Source organism: Siniperca chuatsi, linkage group LG14, assembly GCF_020085105.1.
Source record: "Siniperca chuatsi isolate FFG_IHB_CAS linkage group LG14, ASM2008510v1, whole genome shotgun sequence".
Lineage (NCBI taxonomy): Eukaryota > Metazoa > Chordata > Actinopteri > Centrarchiformes > Sinipercidae > Siniperca > Siniperca chuatsi.
Genome location: NC_058055.1, coordinates 6,429,178 through 6,450,251, shown reverse-complemented (window position 1 = coordinate 6,450,251; position 21,074 = coordinate 6,429,178). Strand labels below are relative to the sequence as shown.

The following is a 21,074-nucleotide window of genomic DNA, read 5'->3' as shown; positions in this document are numbered from 1 at the left end:
CTGTGTTTTTCTTTTGTGTCACAGTGCAAGTAGTCAGAGAGGAATACAGAAAAATATCAAAATAATTCAGATTTTCTTTTTTATTGTTTTTGATTATGTCTGTGTACAAAAAGCATGCAAAAAATAGCTTTTTATATATATTGGTACATATTTACATTGTAACAACTGCATTCCTTAGGGATGTGCCATGCTTCTGTTTTTGTATGAGCGACTTGACATAGCCGAGTTAGTACATTCAGAGAAATGCACAAGACAACACGAGACAGACATCCAGAAACACAGAGACAGCAGGCACCTTCAACACACATGGACAGGACAGTCACAAAAGATACACAGCAGCAATCCAATTGTCCCTGGCTTAATATTATGTACAAAGTCACTCTCCCACAGTCCTCCAGATTTGGATATAATTATGACCTGAAATCATGAGAAATTAGTCCTGTCACTCACTTCCTGTGCTGCGACTGTGGAAACTGCACCCATTGATTTTTCTTCTGTTTCACTACAGTAACAACACTGAGCTAGAAAGCATTTAGAGTGAGCAAACCTCTGCCAAGGCTGCACAATCCCATACATTTGATATTTTCAAAATAGTGGTAGTGGATCCAGATCTGCATCATATAATGATAGACAATTGTGCTGTTTTTTGTAGACTAAAGTCTGTAAGTATTAGGACTTCCTACAAGGATGAATTGTGCTGCATTGCAAGAGAGTCATACAGGCGGCCACTAAGTTACGGCCATTTAAATGTATCATGTACCATCATACATGAAGTACCACCTTCAAAAATTCAAATAAAATTCAATAAAATTTAGCAGGTTCGATCAGAGTTGATGTATTATGTGCAGATGTCATTTAAATGTACAGTAGTTGCAACTGCACTGAGTTATGACTGGTATGTGTACAAAAACTACAAAAAAGTAAGATTTTTAAATGTATCAAATTGGCAAAGATTGGCAGAAATTTGTAGGAGGAGTGGTTTTGCAAAAGAAATCTGGCAGAAATCTATGTAGGTAGAAATGGGTGTGGCCTATATGGATTGATTGACACATCTTGGACTAAGGAATCAGGATAAAAGAATCCATTCAGGAATTATAACATGAAAACTTTCTAAAGCGTTGTAAATTACCACATGGTAACCAAAAGCAGTTTGTCTAATTTTCTACCAAATGTAATTGAAGTCTGTTTAGAAAATGTGGATATGCGCATCAAACTAACAGAGCAACAGAAAAATAGGACAGAAAACACAACATTTGCAGAGATAATAATTACTAAAAAAAACAATTAACTGTTGAATAAGTGGTTGCTCGGTGGCATGAAGAGACTGTCGGAGGGTTAAATGTTCCATCTTTGAGGGCAGCTAGTGATCATCCATCACTGTCTCTAGAGAAGATCCTGAACACAAAGCTGCTATTTCAGGCTGCTCCTGTGCTCTGAACTCTGCTCATATAATAGGGTTTACAGTGTTTTAGCATTATGCATCATTTCAGCAGTAAAATCCAAAAGTCCCTTGCCCCACTTATACAACATTAGCAATTATTATCATATGGATATGCACAACAAAAACAAGTATTCACAACCTATCTTGTTACTTCAGCTGTTACAGCATTTTGACACAGACAGGAGAATAAGTTACTGGAAAATGGAAACATATTTGAGTTTCATTTGTAAAAATTCTCAAAAACCAAGTAGCAATGTTGTGACATGCAGATCGATACACAGTAAATATGGTCTTTTACAGGTGAACTACACAGTTTTTTCCTTGATCATAAACTGTACAATGTTAAAACTGGCAGGTGCCAGTAGTGTTAAAAGTAATCACATTAACTTTGTTATGTATCTGTACGTGGAATAGTGCAAATATTTAAATATAAGCAGTATTTTAGTTTTTTTAATTAAATACAGATAACATGATGAGTGGCCTAATGTACCAGTGATAAAAAAGACAACAATATTGCACCTAACACTGACAAATGTCTGTACAAACACACAAATATAAAGCTGGAAAACACCTAGATTAAAAAAACCCATAAGAATGTTATGAGTGTTTTTAAGCAAATAAAATATAAACACACCATTTCACACTTTTTGGTTCAGCCCTTCATTGAAGGTTACCCTGCAAACAGACATCGGTACCCACTTTCCCTTGCATGATCCTCAGCAGAGAGAAGGAACAAAAACGCATTATTAAAAGGATGACCACAACCCTTAATTTCAAACTGCATATACAACATTTCAGACAAAGATATTCATTTGTCCAATACAAATAGATCTTTTACCAACCCTTATACTGAACAATAAAATAAAGATACAAAGCTTTACATTCTCCTGCACCTACATGGTAATAAAGTTGACAATCTAACGTCAACAGCATTCATGACTTTCATGCATAAAGTCCCAGCCTCTGTGAACATAAATCCCTAAACACAGAGGCTCAATAACAGTATGTGAAATGCTTTCCTGTTCAGATTCTACCAATCCCTCTCTGTTCACTGGAGGACACTGAGGTAAAGTTTAATAGAGGAAATGCAAAGAGCCACACTGCCCGTTTCTAATCAGCCATGCTGCTGGCGACAGCACTGAAGTGGATGGGAAAGTGTTGTTGTCGTCGTCAGCCTGGGCCTAATCATGACATTGAAATGCTCCTTTTCATTGCGGTTCAAGTGATCAGAGCACTCTGCCAGCCAAACACGCTTTCTTTCACAGGGTGATGCGCCTGGCCAGCAGAAGAGGGGGAAAGAATCAAAATGGAGTTATATAAACATTTATCTGAAGCAGAGCTTCTGTGGAAGCAAAATGTTCTCATTGATTTGAGTCTGCGGAGAGCAAAACATCCCACAGATTTGGCTTTTTTTTAAGTTAGCCAACTACCTTGAATGGCAAACAAAGGACTCAAATCACAAAAATAAATTTAATTCATCCATGATCCCAACATTTGTGATCTCACAGGGATAGTGTGCTAACTAACTAGCTTACCCAGCTCTACAAACTTGCATGGCTAGTTGCAACTTCGTCTAGGTTAGGGATTGTACATAAATTACTGCAGTGGGGAGGGGAGTTACAGTATATCTTATATTGCAGGTTTTTTTTTTTTTTTAATTGCATGACCATTCCTAGCATTATTAATATTTTATTTAGACCCTACCCTTGACTCAGAAAAAAATAACTTTTGGCAGGCATAACATTTAGTGTCATGGGAAAAATAAATGTGTAAGCCTGGATCACTTTGTACGACTAGATTCAATTGCTTCTGTAAGTACACTTATTGATGTTTAACTTGGATAATGAGATTATTAATGACTTTAAATCAGCTCTGCATCCAAGAATGTTGCATAATAATAAATTCTAATTTGGAGGGGGAAAAGTATAGGCAATCTGAGTAGTTTACGGCCCTTTTTTCAGTCTGTTCACACTCGCCATAAAACAACATGCACTTCAAAATGCTCCGGTTCCTGTCACAATTACTTCACATCAAATCAAACAGTACAGTGTGATACGAAAGGAAAGAGACAGCGTTAGAGAACAGAAATCATCAGACAAACAACACATTACAGAGGAGGAGAAGAAGCGTGAAATTACTTCTAACAAAATAATTACACATCACACTGCGGCAAAAGTCACTTTTAAATGTGTTCATAGCAAAGTCTCTGTCCTTTCTGTGTGATCACCCTTATACAGCTGACTTCCTTTCCTTCCTGCCAGAGAAGTAGGGCCTGTGGACTGTGAAGGCAACACAGGAAGGACTTCAAACCTTATCACCCAGCTCCAAAATAAAAGCTACTGACGGCACAGATACAAGAATAGGGCTGTGAGACAATAACACTTATGATACCTCAAGACATCTATGTACTGTACAATATCAAAATGACTGATTATTGATCAGAAATAAATAGCCCTGTCGTTCACTGAAGAGACAATATAGTGTCATTTACATGCTGAAGTCTGTGATGATTATTGAAGAGGGTTATTTTCCTCTTTGTCAGGCTGGCTATGACTGTTATGAGGCCTAACAATTCATCATGCAGAAGGGTAAAGAAAATTGAGTTTGACAGTTTTTTTCTCCCCACATTACAGTGTAATGCCAGCTGACAGACATGTCTTTCTCCCGCAACAATAATTTGAACTGTTAATAATGCAGAAATTCAGCCGAGTTCCTCTCATCGGTTCACTGATGCCAGTCACAACAGTTAGTGGTTGAGCAGTTAAGACAAACAACATTGTAGATCAAACTTAGTGCCACATTGGAGAAAGAAAATGGGGGAAATTGGAGTGAGAAAGGAAAATCTGAGGCTGACAGGAAGCAAAAGCAAAAGCAAGCCTGAGCATACAAGTCTGAATGTTAACACAAGCAAAATATCAGATTCAAAACCTTGAGTCTCTCCAGTGTACAGAATGTGCATGTCACTGATTTGAGGGAAATGTGTGGATGAAAGGGTGAGAACACAATGGTTCAAGCAAAGGGACGTAAAGAGGATGGAGTTGAAGACAAAGTTCTGTTGACTGGAGCGTCATTAAGACTCAAGAGGAGGGCTCGTCTTCATGCAGGTCCTCCAACTCTGCTTCTCTGGGTCCATCTCCTGTGCTGCCCTTTCTGAAAGAAGGAATCAAAGAGAGACAGAGAGAGAAAGCAGTCAATATGAGCAGTTCTTTCTATGATTTCAAGCTGGGCAACCGCAGTCACAACAGAGATCTACATAATTATACCATTTAGCTTGTGCTTTATCTCTCCAAATGCAGCATGGTGACCAGAGAAGCTCTTTGCCCATTTTCATTACATGATGAATGTTAAAAACACAAAAAAATGCTTTATCAATGCAACACAGCATTAAATGACAGCAGCAGGGAGATGACAAAACTCTGAGATGACAGCTGGGGAAGGGCGGCTCCATCATGTCTCATGATGGGGATAAGCGAGAGTTGAGGAGTCTAAGATGGTGATGGGCACAGCGGCTGGTAGATGTTGGACAGACAGCGTGCCAGACTGTATTGCACAAAGTGTTACCTGAGTGAGGGGTGAAGTTTTAAAGAGGGCCGGAAGGGCCACGAGTCCCTGCAGCAAAGTGGGAGAAAAGATGGAAAAGTCACAGTTGAGAGGACAAAGGTCACCTAAGGGGGTCAAAGACATGGTCGCTGATGGAAATGACCTCCCCTCTACACACTTCACCTCCTCAACATGAAGGTGCGATATGTTGCTTCAATATTGGTGCTGAAATAACCAGCACAGAATAATAATTAATTACAATTTCGATAATTGATTAAATGCTTAAGACCTTAAGTTAAGTACCTTAAGTTACTGTTTCTAAAATGTGAGGGATTTGCCTGGTTTTCTATTTCATACCAATATGAATAAAATATTTTGGGACTTTGACTGCTAACACAAAATAAGCAACATTAAAAAGGGACAGTTCTTCCCAAAATCAAAAACACATATTGTTCCTCTTACCTGTAGTGCTATTTAGCCATCTAGATTGTTCTGGTGTGAGGTGCCGAGTTTTGGAGATATCGGCCGCAGAGATGTCTGCCTTCTCTCGAATATAATGGGACTAGATGGCACTCGGCTTGTGGTGCTCAATGTGCCAAAAAAATACATTTGAAAAACTCAACAGCAATGTCTCTTTCCAGAAATCATGACCCGGTTACCAAACATAATCCACAGAATTGTTGTGTGCAGTTTCATGTAAGAACTATTTAGTTCCTACATTTTTTGGCACTTTGAGCACCACAAGCTGAGTTCCACATAGTCCCATTATATCAAAAAAAGGCAGACATCTCTGCGGCTGATATCTCCAAAACTCAGTAACTCACACCAAAACAATCTAGATGGATAAATAGCACTACAGGTAAGAGAAACAATATGTGTTTTTGATTTTGATTTGGGTTATCTCAGCTTGGATTTGGAAACTACAAATGACTCCGCCCGTAGTTGTTTTCTTTTTCACTTTACTTTGGAGGAAATTACAGTATTTTGCTAATTATCTTTCACTATTAGACATTTCACTTCTTCCAACTGCCATTCATAAAAAAATTGAACGCTTTAGCAGCAGTTGGGTATTGAAGTAGAGCATCTCTTGAGGCTCTCAGAAGCTGCCCATGTTGTTGTCAAAGGTCCCATATGTGTACATTAATAATGTTGCAAAATAGCTGAAACGGATAATAAAATTCTACGTGTAAGCCATAAGGGATTTGTTATGGGGCTTTTTTTATAGTCCTTCCATTAATCAACAAGGTTTATTATTCATGGAGACATGAAGCACAAGAATCAGAAACAATGAGCTAATGTACAAACTGAACATTCCAGTTCAGGGCTTCATGCTACTGTGAGCCTTTGATGTACAAAGCCTTGGTTTTTCATTATCCAGCAGGGGGCAGTATTGTTTTAAACTCCCTACAAGTCCTCTGAAAACACCTTCGCCTTAGATAGCAGCTCTGTGACTGCCTAGAGTATAACAGGGGAAACCTCGGCCTACAGGAGAAATCTAATAAAACCGGAGATTAGAGTCTCCTCCACAGTCAGCACTACAGTGGTCCATCTTCATGACGATGTCTGCTGGACAGGAGATTACTGTCCCAAAGGCACCTGCAGTACAGCAGGGAGCAGCTATAGACGCTCCAATTTGCCCTTGGCTATATATGTTGAATATTGCACAATGGGATAAGACGATTGGCCATTTCCCCTGTGATGCTTTCAATCCATGTAACTGAAAATCCAAGGTCAGCCTGAGGCACTGGTGGATCTGTGTCATTCTCTGTCACTCTGAATCCTTCTACCCTTGAAAGCTGAAAGCAACACACAAAGAAACACTTAGAAAAGCTGTAAGCTCCACTGCATACAATGAAAGAATGAATTATGGTGCTATGGCAACCCAAAGCAGCTGCTGCCGCTGCAGGAATGAATGCTAGTTAACCTGATACAGCAGAAAGAGGACACAGGTGTGAAGTACCGATCTTTGTCAGAATCTCAAGCAATCTTTGCAATAAGAATGGGCCTGTGTGGTTTTTATTTTTGTGTTTTATCTTCATGGATGAGATATGCAAGTATTAAGTGTACAAGGGAGATCTGGACATGTATGACTGTCAGGCAGCTGGACTGTGTGTGCTTACATGAGCAGACTGCCAGGTGCAGACATGGACCTCTCCTCTCTCCTGCTCGGACACTCAAAGGGGTTACTGAAGGAGCGCTTCCTCAGCATTGCTCTTACCAAGATCTGAAACATTCACAAACACAGGATGGTTACAAAGACGTGCAAAAGGTGTCTTTTCTGTTTTGTGCCTGTGGTTCTGCACAGAGAATACAGTAGATGGCTATCTGAGAAACATCATTGTGAGACTTGAACGCAGGGGGTCAAGCAAGTTTTTGTGCCATAAACTGCAAGAATCTCAAAAGTACCATGTGGAAAATGTTTAATATACCAAGCAGGAAACCTCCTGGTTAGCTAAGAGTGCATTATTAGCTATGTGCATGTAGTGATCTGGTCAGAGCCCTGGATTTTAATAAGGTGGTGGATGGTTTGGCACAGAAACTGGTGAGGAAGAAACACCTGTTTTAAGGTAAGACAGCTCGTACGGTTACTGTGTATTTTTAATGAAGTACAAAAGTTTATCAGGATTTATGATCAATGCTTTGGTGATCAGTTTGACGTGTTTAGAGCTTCAGTGTGGGACTTGGTAACAGCTGATAGAGGTAGCAGACTGATGGCTTTGGATGGAAAAAGCCTCACATTTTGTTAAGCTTTTAATATTTCATAAAGGAAAATACAAATACGTGTCCAGAGTCTCTTTTCATGATCCCCTGCAGCCAATAAATAATACTTATTAAACCCTGAAGTGACATAGTTTATTAGTTATACATACTTGTATACACTGCAGGTATTTGAGCTTTTGCGCAACATTAACATATCTAGTGTCTGGTATATTTTGCCGTTAAACTGCAGGAAGGTCATGGCTTCTGTGCTCTGAACAGGAATTTCATATGCTAACATTTTTTTGAATGCTAATATTTTTTAATGCTAACAGGCTTCTATGCTTTTAACCTGTGATATCCATTGATTTGGTTTGGGACCTACTCGGTTCTTTTCTTACTACCTGCAAGAGCTAACTTTGCTAGTCTTGGGTAGCGTTATCACTGCTGCTAGCTGCTGTTTCTCACTGGAATTCATGTTGGCTAGCAAGAGTGTTTTAGAAATGCGAGTACAAGTGCCACATACAAATTCACCTCTAAAATTTTACTGGTTTCCGTGCGTGTTTCTTTGTTTCTAAATACTTAACCTCCCCCCAATGGCCTCAACTGGAAACCTGTCTATAGTGTGCTAATTCTAATCTTGGTGTTTTTACCATATTAAAGATGATATCACACAGTTATATACGTTTTGTTTTCTTAAAAAAAAAACATGAAGAAATTAAATTAAATATGTGAGAATTCTGTGCCCTTTATGAGGCACAGCTCTACTGTGCATGCGTATGCCACTATGTGAGCTTGTTTCTAAATGAATGCAACATTAGAACATTATAGCATTTATGGAGCCAGATGGTGTAGAATCTGGCTTCCCCCATTCAGGGATGTTTCTTCCGTTGCAGTGCTGTGTTATGAATTATGTGAATAATACCTGCAACTACAGTAGAGTTTTAACCTTATCGTTGGGTTGAAAGGCTTTAAAAGTGCAGGAAACTGGGGCATCGATGTGCTTTTTTTAATTTCAGAGTTGAACAGGAGTTAAGAGGCAACCTTGTCCTCTATGAAAGTGAACAAGGCTGCCATCCAAAATGTAAAATCCCTCTGTGTTGCTGTATTTTGTCACACTTATGGTTAACAGAGGACTGCAGTTGTTAAGGAGTAGCAACTCTTGGGGCTTCACCTCTCCTGGAAATGATGAGTGTAAATGTATCAATTTGGCACAAAAGTGCTTGGTGAATAGAGGACACCCAGGGTTACTTACCACTGCAGAGAGGCTGGGAACAAACTTGACTGAGTTCTGGATGTCCTCCTCTGTCACCTCCACCACAGAGCAGTGCTCCTCCTCTAGAGGCAAGGGGTCAGTGCCTCCCTGGGTCACCCACTGGTCCATCTAAACAAACACATAGACAGACAAACATGACATATGTCATAACATGACGGCCAGTCTATAATAAACTGGAATAATAATATGATCCGCAGTCGGTAAACTACAGTAGTTTGCAACTGTACATCTTTATAGGAAGTCTGTCTCTCAAGTGGCTTCATGTTTCTACCAGTCAGGCAGCCATCTGTTTTGATTAATAGTGTTATGCTACAAAAACCCAACTGCGAAGACTTAACAGTTGCTTGAGACAAATCATCCATCACAGTGACCTTTTGTCAAAGTTACTTCATTGACGCTCACATTGATTTAAAGTACAAGGCCGACGATATTATATATTTGTTTGTAATTGTCAACAAATCTCACAAAGAGACTGTGAGATGTCTTCCCTAGTCTATCTGTGGCTTTCAGATCTAGCCCATTTATTCCTTCTGAAGGCGTAAATCTTTAAAAAAAAAAAATAGATCACAAATATAAACTTTTTAATTTCTAAAACATAAAATAGCTGGGCACTGTGGTTTTCAGAAAACGTTACTCAAACAGGAGTAAAAAGTGCATTTGTTTGGGAACAATTTTCCATCTGGGATTTGCTGTGCTTGTGAATATTTACGGTAGGAGGATGGTGTTTCTGGAATTGACGCAAAACTGCAGTGTTCATCCTAATGAAGAAACATGCCACCCAGTGTAATGGCTCATTGATGAGTTTATACTTTTGTTTGTTTTGGTCTTTTCATGGGATTGGTTGACAATAAGAAACATATTGAATATCTCCAGACTTATCCTATAAAATGTCATGGTGCATTCATGTGCTAGTTGTGAAGCTCTGACATCGAGGACGTCCAAGATGACTACAAAAATTGCATGCTGTTTTGTTGGACATTAAAGCTCTATAAACACAATCTATCATCAACCATTAACATCACAAATGATATTGCTGCTCCTTCCGAAATTATGATTTGGGAAGTTCATTTTCTTCAATATCCCAGTCAAAAATTCCCACAATCCAGGAACACAACAGAAGAATTTTCGACTTTAAAGGGTTTTACTAAGCTGCATTTTGCAACTCTTATCAAGTAAGAGATGTGAGCATGTGTGAGCGTGTGTTTGTGCATGATGCCTGGCAGCCTAATTATCTCTTGTCCCATAAACACAAACAGAGTCTCTGGTGAGAAAATGACTCACTGACACATGATTAGATTGTGTCATGGAAACACAGTGGGGGGTGGGGAATGTCATCTGTCCATAGCTGGTCCTGGACCTCCCTGTCCCTCTACTACTGACTCAATTTTAGCGCATCCCTCCATAGGGAAAAACAGGTTGCATCATGTCCTGAAGCAACACAGCATGTCTAATGAACCCTACTGTATGTACCACAGTCAGGTCAGAGTCTTCTGAGCCAATCACAGGAGAGAAAAGCACAGTCGTGCTGTGTCTGAACATGAACAATGAAATCCTCGTTATGGTCATGCTCAAGTTAGCTGCCTGTCATCCTGAACAATAAGTGACTAACCCCATGGTCTCATTTTACATCTGCTTTGTTCTCTATGTTACCTTGATCTCAGGGATGGTGATCCTGGTGTCTGGGTTCTTGTCCAGCATCCGCAAGATCAGAGTCTGCAGCTCTTCACTGATCGTTGGTCTGCGCAAAACACAAGATAATGATTTGGGAAAAATGTTTTGGAGATCGGCTTGTTTGTACATGTGTTACATGATGAGAACATGGACACCGAAGTCATCCATGGCCCTATTTAGATCAGGTTGTTTCATCAATGTTGAGTATGTTATTTCATTTACTCTTTAGTAAATAAAAAGGCAGGCCCAGAGGCCATTAAAAACAGATTGATATCTGATTTCCTACAACAGTGTTTTACAACCTTGTGACCACTTAAAAAGAAGCTATGTCTACTTGCAACCCCTTAGCACAGGTTGCGCATGTCTATGAATTGTAAGCAATTCAAAAACCAAAGAAAATATGCTTTCTCAGATGCAAGCAAGCAGAGAAGTTGAAACAGTTAGCTAAAAGAAATGGATAAACATTTAAAATAGTTAGCTAAAAGTAATGGATAAATGGTTTAAATAGCTAAAATTAATGGATAAACGGTTAAAATACTTAGCTAAAAGTAATGGATAAACAGTTAAAATAGTTAGCTAAAAGTAATGGATAAACATTTGAAATACTTAGCTAAAAATAACGGATACCGGTAAATGGTTAAAAGAAATGGTGATGTTGATGAGGGGGTACTCACTCGTCACTCAGGGACTTCATCTGACAGGGCTGTGAGGGTATGTCTGACAAAAAAGGTTGGGAACCACTGATTTATAGGACATTTTGTCCTGCTTAGGACTTAATTAGCTACTGTAAGTGAAGTCAGTGCTCTAAAATATTTGAAACCGTGAGATAAAACCTGTAATATCAACAATAACAGAGTTTACCAAATTTATGAAGATGCATGTTGCATTTCATTGACACTGATAAAATTAGGAACAAATGCATAATAGGAACAGAGGTCATTAGTATCTCAGTAAAATTAGTTTATGTGAGCTCAGCCACTGATCATAATGACAGTGGCAACATTAAATTAACTACACCTACAGTATAATGGCCCTATCAGTGCTGACAACAAGGTGCCGCTAACTGTCATTGATTGTACTGTGTGGAGATGATTCCACTAGGTGATGTGATATTCTGTTCACGAGGAGGATGATGTTTAATGAATGAGCTTTCTGCACAGCCAAGGAGTCGCTTGAGCCCACTGGGCGAAGACACTTATCATTAACAATATAACACCCTGTCCTGACACATACTCCAACTGCCACTAATAGCCCCTTCATATGTGCAATGTTTATACTTCAGTGTGTTCCCTCAGTCTGTCACCACTGCCAGCCTCTTCCTAGCTCCCTATCTCTTGTTCTCTCTCTGGCTTTTCAGCATTATTCATCCAAGGAGACCTCCATGTTTTTCTTTAACCTTTTAGGCAAAGGGAAGATAAGGGAAGCACAGTGGCTTGTATGTGTCCAGGCCGCTGATGCCCCCGTTTGCTTTTTTAATATTTGGTTTGATCACATACAGGTGACATTGACTGTGTGCTGGCACTGGCTGCTGTGCCAAGCTATTCATATTTTTGTAGGTGCAATTTGTAACTGGAAAAAATAAGTAAATGGTTTTTCGACTGAGATGCAGATGAGAAGATAGCAAACGGGGAAGATGATAACTACAGCTGTGGACTGGAGGTGGCTGTCTCTTTTAATAAAGTGGAGGAGAGGGACGGATGCAGGAGATGGACTTACATTTCTGGGAAATCCACAGGCTTAGTCCTTATCTTACTGTGCAAAGCCAATATGTACTCATCAATAAACGGGCACTGCAGGTGGAGCAGAGGAAAGACAGTGAAAAACACAAGGAAGGTACACTGAATTACTACTGTGCCAGAGAAAATCTGTATCCCTAAAGATAACAAAAGCAATAATCAGCTTCTAGCATTCATTAAAATAAATGATGCCACTAGACGTCTGCGTATCAAACAAAAAAATTGGTGAGTGTTCCTACTGAAATACTACTGGGTGCTGTTAACAAGCATAGGAGTCTGTGAAATTAACACTTATCCCAGCCTTTACTGTTAATATTTTGTGGACCAGATGTTGATAAGTGACGGAGAGACAGAAAATGCCGACTTGCCTTCCCAAAGACGAAACAGTAGAGAGTAACTCCCATGGCCCACATGTCCAGCGCCTTTAAGAAAGTGCCAGTAGTGACATTAGATGTGAAATAATGGCAAACAGACTGAAAAACATACATTTAGAAACACACTGCAATGATCCAGACACCTACTTGCACAAACAGACATGGTCAGACTGATTTATGGTACATTTTAAGGTTATTTTTTGGGCATGTGTACTGTCAGATACCTTAGAGATGGATGTGATCAGATAGCAGAGGCACACAGCTATCCATCAGGCTCTTTGTCTTTCTCTCAGCCTCTCTCTCCCTGTATGAATAGCTCTCCTAGAAATCCATTTCTATTCCTTGATAGATATGAAATGATAAAACTTGCCCTCTGAACCTGCGTTATCTATCTTAATGCCACAGATTTGCTGAGGGGGTTTAAGTGACATATGAGTGTCAGATATTAAACATTTCATTGCTGATTTATACCAAAATCACAAATGATGGTGCATAACGGACACAAAGCTCTCTGGAGCATGGCTTGAACAAATCCAAATCAGGAAGAATACAAGACTAATCAGAGAAAAATGGGCCAGTATGACTGCATATATTTCTTGAAAGCTTGAGGAAACAGCAGGTTGAGGCACTTGAACGCCTCTTACATGCTTTCTGTCTGCAATCACATATTCTATTCTGGCCCCTCTTTCATGGGCAGGAAAGGTCCTTCCTTGAGCAAATCCATCAGTCTGCCATTGGTGATGGAAAGGAAGGGTTCTTGGTTGTTAATTGTTCGTAAATCAGCTGGTAGGGTTAATTCACAATCCTCAACAGATCTTTCATACTGCAAGAATTATGGAGGAATTACGTCAATCATTTCTTTAACTTGAAATAAAAAAAATTCAAACTTTGTGATTGACTGGTTTGCAAATAATGTAGATTTATTGTAGAGGCAGGTGGTAATCAATTGAATCATTATGGCGGTTTATCACTGACAAACATGACTGATATTTGCTTGATGGTAAAATTATCAATATCAGTTATATAAAACCTTATTCCATTTCATGACTCTGGTAATGGTGCTGTTCTCAGCAGTATTACTGGCTTCCTAGTTATAAAAACCAGCAAACATACAGGGGAAAAGACTGAAAATGACAATTTGATCCTTGGATTAGCAGGCCAGCAAAGGTCTGAAAACTCATTTGGTTTAATGGTTCTCATTTTCAAATCATGAGGTTAAGACTTAAGCCGGCAGCTGCTGTAGCCACAGTACAGTTCAATACAGTTACTAATGGTACTAAGGCACAGTCACTGAATACCAGACTGGTACAGATCAATCAATTCGCATTTATGTATGAATGTAGAGCTAACTCACTTTTCCACTGAAACTCTTTCGGGTGTCTGAAAGGGTCTCTGGTGCCATAAATGCAGGAGTGCCAGCAGTGCTGGACAGCAAAGCATCGTTGCCCTCAAACTGGTTGCTGACACCAAAGTCTGCTATCTTTACATGGCCATCGTCCCCCAGTAACAAGTTAGAAGGCTTGATGTCCCGGTGGACAATCTTCTGGTAGTGCACTGAGGATAAGAAAGAGAAAGTAAACGGTCGAATTTTTAGAACTGCTGCAACCTCTAAACTGCCAAATACCAGAAGAACAATATCCTGGTGATTTTGTTATTCTTGGAATCTTACCAGAAGTGGGGCTAAAAAACAAAATTTCGTCCTCAGGCTGGTGCTAGAGAAAAGCTAAAGGACTTTCTAAAATGGAATTTTTAAGGTTTATCCTCTGGGGAAGTGTGAATCTGCCAGTAACATTCTTCCCAATCATCCTCGGGGGACCATAATACCCACAACAAATTTCATGGAAACTGAGCCATTTGTTTTTGAGATACCTTGTCTTAAAGCGAGATGGTGCCATGCGGACAGTCAGGAAACACCAAAATCATTAAGGAATCATGCTGTGGGGAACATGAATATCCACATCAGTTGTAAAGATATCTTGCAAGAAATCAGTTTATGCCAAACTGTACAACAAGCACACCAGCTGACCAACCACTAACCATCTGGTGTCCCCATATTTAATATGTTCAATATGGACACACACACTACAATTACATACATAAAATACAATAACATATATGCGTTATATATAAAATAACGCAGACAGATGCATGTAAGTTGTGCTTTTTGTTTCAGTAGAAGGTTACGGAGTGCATTTACCATAAGAATGATGTGAATACTGTGAACTCAAGTTCATCTAAGACTGAAAGTTAAGTACATCTCTGAGCCTTAACACTTAACAGCCATCTGGAGCTAAGCCCTGGATACTTCACTGATTGGATAAGTGGTGCCTTCTTGTCTGAGGAGGTCTTATTAAAACAGGAAGCACTTGACTTATTAAAGGCCTTGGCAATTAAACGTTGCTAGCATTAATAACTCCAATTAACACAGTAACACATGTCACCGTCAATGACCTACAGAATGACTAATGATATCTATCATTTGGGCTGATTTAGGTTTTAGAAGACATGCTATTTCACTTACATTTGGACACAAATGTGTTCACTAGCTTGCCATTTGCAAATCACCAAATCAGCCAACACCACGAAGCAACGCCAGACCCACACCGCGCAGCCAAGCCACATCCAGCCGGCCAACCCCAGTTCATCTTAGGTTACAGTTAGCTAGTTGGCCACTCCTGCCTTGAACCGCTCTTAGCTAGTAGAAAGCAATCGTTATACACCTTTGCTTTGTACCGTTACATTATTTATTGTTGGCTAAAAACAACACAGTTTGTCTTAATACATAAGTTAGTATCATGCATCATATTACCTGAAGTAATTTGGCAAGCTAGCTAAATTACATACCCACATTAGCGAGCAAGCAAGCTAACTAGCCAGCCAGCTACAACCCAGCCATGCTGCACGTATCCGGCCGCCCCACAACACCTGCCGACAAAGTAACCTGCAAACGGCAAGCCAACCAATTTAATAGCTTCAGCTTCTGGAGTCTGGATGAATTAGCTGACATTATCCACCCAAAACAGTATTTTGCTACATTAGCTAGCTAGCAATTCAGAAATCAGTCCACAGGCTGTTAAAGGCAACAGAGAAAGTCAAGGAATGTCTAATTTTTTAAGAGTTAAATTTAAGTTAAATTACAACCTGTTGACAAACTGGGAATAAAAAGTGATTAATACATAAATTGAATACATAAAATGCTTCAGAATCTTACATATGGCACCTTTAATAATATATACAATTATAAAAACAGATTTTTGAAAAAGGGCATTTTGAAATTAGAATATCCATATTTATGGAAGCGTACAGGGGACTAAATTGAAATGATAATGTAAACTTGAAAATGAAAATGTAATTCCACAATAGCATTATAATTTTCCACGTGTTATTTGAGTAAAAATTAAATAATCCAATTTTCATTTTCACATACTTGTATGGGCGTTTTATGACCGTAGTAAAATGAAAATGGAAAAGCTGTTTGACATTAAATTTTCTAAATTGTACACCGCTGTACAGTGGACAATGTTCAAATGTTAATTCAAATTTGAAAATTAAAATACAATATAAACAATGCAGCCTAATTTTTCATTTGTGCAAGCATTATTTAAGTCACAACTATTGCTTGCATAATTGTAAAACCAGGTTACATCGTTTATATTTCATTTTCAAATTTTAATTAACATTTGAATACTGTCCACTGTATAGTGGGGTACGACTTTGAAAATGAAATGTAAAACAGCTTTTCCATTTTCATTTAATGAAATAATACATGCACATGTGGAAAATTATAATGCTATTGTGGAATTACATTTTCAAGTTTACATCAATTTAATATAGCTCCCTATACGCTTCCATACATAATAAAATAAAAATGATATATAAAACTATTATTATGAAAATGAATAATAAAATAACATTTCGTATTGAGTCGAGATTTAGTAATTTCTTTAATTAATTCACAAATGACCAGTTAATTTTTTTATTTTACACAATGAATTCATATGATTAGTGGTTTCATAATGTCTTTTTTATTTATTTAATATTGAACACTTTGGGGTCTCATTGTTTGTAGTCACCACAATATTTGTTTGGAAATTCAACCTTATTGTAAAGCTACACTTTATACCAATATATTCAAGTAGTATCTTATCCAGAGTCCACAGTTGTACTTTTCAAGAGGGTCAGCAATAAAAGCTAATCATCTGCCCTGCTGAAGTACCCTTGAGCAGGAAATGTAGCTGACCTACAGTATGACTCATGAGGTGTAAGCACTAAACATGTGAAAATACCAAAAGTGTATATGTACAGTGTATGTATGTGGTTGTTTCTATGAGGCTCTGTAGCCTTGTTTTCGAAGATGGACCTCAAAGCTCAGAAAGAGACAGCATTGATCACCAATCATTAGGCTCATAGCCTGGTGAAATGGATCTAGTACAGCAAATGAGGACATGGCTTGAGAAAATCCGTTTCACTGAACAGAGGCTCAATACTGATGAGGTGGACAGCACACATCTGCAGCCAGAATACCAGGGGCATGGAAACAGAGGGTCAACAACACTTTGTTGTTTTAGATAATAAAGGAAAATGCTACCATATCATTTTTTTTTTTTTTTTTTAAGAGTAGTGAGAAAGCATACTGTTGGAAAGACACACACATATGTTTCATAGACTCAAAGACAGGCCTCGTACTGCCTGGGATACTTACAGTACTCAATACCCAGGATGACGTCTCTGAAGTATAACCTCGCCTGCTCTTCTGACAAAGGATTGTCTGTGGGCACTTCCATCACTGGACTACAAATCCATGCAGGTGACCAGTCAGGCAGTGTAAAAAACAAACAGACAGTGAGACAGACAAATCCACAGATCATGTGTATCAGTTGTTTCATTATTAGCACAGGAATTTGATTCCAAATGTGAAGACATTCAAATGGGATACACATACACAGAAATAAACATCATGATCAAACATCACTGATACTCAAATCTGTGATAATGAGAAATATTTTTTGTCTTCTTTGTATAGATCCAAAACCCAACATCACCAAAAATAGCTTATTATCTGTTTGGAGTGTACAGGACATAAATAAACCACTATCTCACTATTCCAAACAGCTTCTAGAAACTGTACTTCAGTTACCTGGTTTAATTGTGCTTAAAAGGAAATTCAATTGTTATTATCCCTCCACTGCACTTTTATTCATATATATGAACACAAGGGATTCTTGTCGTTTAAAGCAGAGATCAACCAATCTAAGGTTATACCATTAATAACGGCATGTACTGAGCACCATGGATCTGTTCCAAAAATGCACACTGAATGGTTTTGTGTGGGTTTGTTGTTTTAAACAGAATATCCACCACAACCTCTTGGGTCCAAGAGGAGACGATTTTTTTCATTCTTACAGTATGTTGATATACTCAGGCATATAGGCAAATTAACTTTAAATAATGTTGTATTGCCAAAAGCTATACAAAATATACATTGGCGTTTAGGGCTGCCAATTAATGATTAATTTCATTTCAATTTAATTTTAACGCCACCTCCATTTAGCATTTATAATCAGTATATAAATATTTAATAAACTGACATTTTTAAGTGTTTATTCATGTCTTTGTTAACAACTAAAACTGCTCCTATGTAGGCAAGTAAAGCAGTAGTAGCAGTAGTAGCACTTGAATGAAAGACGTGGTATAAAAAGAGTTATCGTCTTTATGAGTAGTAGAAGCCATAGCAGCTGTATTAATTAGCTCAACTGTCGATCATCTTTCTGCCAGGGGCAACAAGAGAGCTAACACTTTCTCTCAATATGACAAAGCTAAAAATAAAGCTTGTCTTCTTATTAAAAAGGAAAACATAACTTATTTATGCACATAAGTAAAATGATACCAGCTATCCCCTCCCACCTCCATTTGCTTATAATAACATTGATCATTAGATCATCACAAATTGTTAGTGGTGTAGGAAGGAACAACTCATGCATCAGGACATGAAACATTTACACAGCTGACTGCCACTGGTAATAACTGTGAAAACCTAAGAACATTATGAATCCCTTTGAAGCCTGAGATGGAACAAACAGCAGCACTGTGTCAGCTTGGAGTAAAATGAAGGAGAACACTGCAGGGACCGAGGCAGGGACGGAGGGATGAAGAAATGAGGAGGTGAAGGTAGAGGAACAGAGGGGATGTGCCTTAAATTATTTAAAAAAGGACATGTTCACTACTCACCCCTTACGCATCAGCTCAAACACTGTCAGAAAAAGGGAGGGAGAAGGAAATAGGAACATGTAAGACCAAACTATTTATTCATTCATTCAGCTGGGTTTGACCACTGCAACACATTATCCATTTACAGGAGCACTGAATTAGCTGAGTGTGCCACATTAAGCCCTAACTGTGACCTGGCACTGCTGATGGAAGTTTTCTGCATAATGTGTGAGCCCTGAGGTGGTGTGGAAGGAAGCAAGAGATGATATGAATTATGAATAAGTTATATGAACACTTGTTGGTGGCATATGTGTCAAAGGCTTAGAGAGGGCAAAAATAGTGTGAAAGATTTGGACAAAGAAAATATGGTCTGCATACCCATGTGAAGGTTGTCCTCCGCTGGATCGTCCAGCACCTGCAACATTAACATAATCATCATGAACCAAGACTTTCTAGTTGAAAACCTTAAGGTCCTATACTGTAGGTACAGGTGGGTGTGAACAATATAAAAACTAACATGTGATCATTTACAGTCGACAGTATGCATTCAGGACCCAAACATTGCACAATGTAAAAGTCTTTTCTTCCTTAGAAAGGACTGAGCAGAGTTATAAGAGAGAATTGTAATGACAGCAGCCTTGATACTAAACCTTGAACTGGTTGAAAATGACCTTTAGGCCTTTTCTTTGCTGTCATATAAAAGCTGCTTGTAATTCTCAACAGTTAGGACATTGGTGGGAGTTGTAATTTAAAACACTGGCTTGGCATGGTTTGTGAAAATTCATAGCTCAGTTGGTCAGGTTCATGGCCGGATTAACCTGCTATGGGGCCCCGAAGCAAAAGTGAGCTGTTGGGCCCCCTTTAACCCCAATTCCTCTGGTGCTCTGTACAGTGTGTACAGCTTCTAGTGTTCTTCCAGGTAGAAGAACACTAACTGGCTTTAAAACTAGATTTTGACACAAAAACCCTACCAAAGACAGGGTCTCAAGGTTAAAGGGGAACTAGACCGATTTTACACATCAAAGTCTGTTTACAGGTCATGGGGAGTACTACTGCATATGTGAAAAAAAGTTGTATAAAGCCTTTTGTGGCTCCAGACGGAGCTGTGTGAAGTCTGATAAATTAATTAAGAAATTAAAGTGTCAGTTGTGGCTTAAGACTACAAGTTTGAAAATGAAAACAATCTAGGGGTGTGGAGTTCTGTGTCGACCTCTGTAGCCGCTCCCCATCTCTGCTTGAGGCTAGCTGCTCATTGCTATATTAGCTGCTACTAGCATAACACATCCAAATCTCTGATCAAACTGTAGGTGGTCAAGTTGCATTGTGGGTAATGTAGGTGCCATGTTTTGACAAGGAAGAAGAATGTGTGCAGTCTTACAATGTTATAGGAGTGCAATGCTAAATTGGTGGAGTACATCTGACTACATCATGTCAGTTAATATTGTGCTTTAGTGGAGATATTTTCACAAATGTTAAATTAGATTAACACAAACCAGTTGACACAGAGTAGGCATGGAACTTTCGGGGCCCCTGGAGTTCTGGGGCTCCAGGGCAGTTGCCCGTTTTGCCCAGTTGATAATCTAGACTTGGGCAGGTTTATGAAAACAGGTGTTCCCACTAGACTACATGCCCATGATTTGCTTTTGCAAGGCAACTGCTCACAGCTCCCACAAACCACGGGACACACAGTCCACCTGGAGCATGTTTAAATACAACATCCTGGTGAATGTTTGCTCATACTGTCGTACCTGTTTGCTTAAATAAATACTGTTCTCTTTGCATCATACATTTTTTTCTCCCTTTGTTCTATGTGAAAGCACAAAAAGCTATAAACAGTAAATGAGCTTTTGTTGTGTACGAAGTGCAAACCATTAGTAGCCTAGTCATTTTATTTGTAGCTGTTGACTAATGCAGTGACTAAGATGCATTAAAAGGGCATCTTGACTTATAGGGAAATGAAATAAATTGAGCTTGGCATTTTTAAGTGTCTACTCTCATAACAACTGCATGTCTTGGCAAGCATGGGGCCGGTTTGACTGTCTCTTGCCAACCATCTGTGACAAATGACCATGTCACTTTCATCAGTTTTAATCTGTTCCACTCGGTGTCTGCTTTAATGTTTCAAAACGAGA

General features: G+C 38.9%; 1 protein-coding gene across 3 annotated transcripts in view; it reads right to left on the bottom strand.

Moving 5' to 3' along the window:
- Nucleotides 1–65: 65 nt before the first annotated feature.
- Nucleotides 66–21,074, bottom strand: part of camkk1a (calcium/calmodulin-dependent protein kinase kinase 1, alpha a) — a 64,102-nt gene continuing 43,093 nt past the window's right edge. Inside the window, exons 7-17 of one of the 3 annotated variants that reach the window (XM_044223500.1) lie at nt 19,321–19,357; nt 18,964–18,985; nt 17,438–17,526; nt 14,090–14,289; nt 12,730–12,783; nt 12,342–12,415; nt 10,605–10,692; nt 8,934–9,062; nt 7,102–7,205; nt 5,003–5,050; nt 66–4,591 (exon numbers count right to left, since the gene is read on the bottom strand). In XM_044223500.1, coding sequence (XP_044079435.1) covers nt 4,519–4,591; nt 5,003–5,050; nt 7,102–7,205; nt 8,934–9,062; nt 10,605–10,692; nt 12,342–12,415; nt 12,730–12,783; nt 14,090–14,289; nt 17,438–17,526; nt 18,964–18,985; nt 19,321–19,357 — 918 coding nt within the window. In that variant the 3' untranslated portion in view covers nt 66–4,518. Of the gene's footprint in view, nt 4,592–5,002; nt 5,051–5,815; nt 6,778–7,101; nt 7,206–8,933; nt 9,063–10,604; nt 10,693–12,341; nt 12,416–12,729; nt 12,784–14,089; nt 14,290–17,437; nt 17,527–18,963; nt 18,986–19,320; nt 19,358–21,074 lie in introns of those variants that run through there. The other 2 variants (XM_044223501.1, XM_044223502.1) reach the window with 2 other exon arrangements.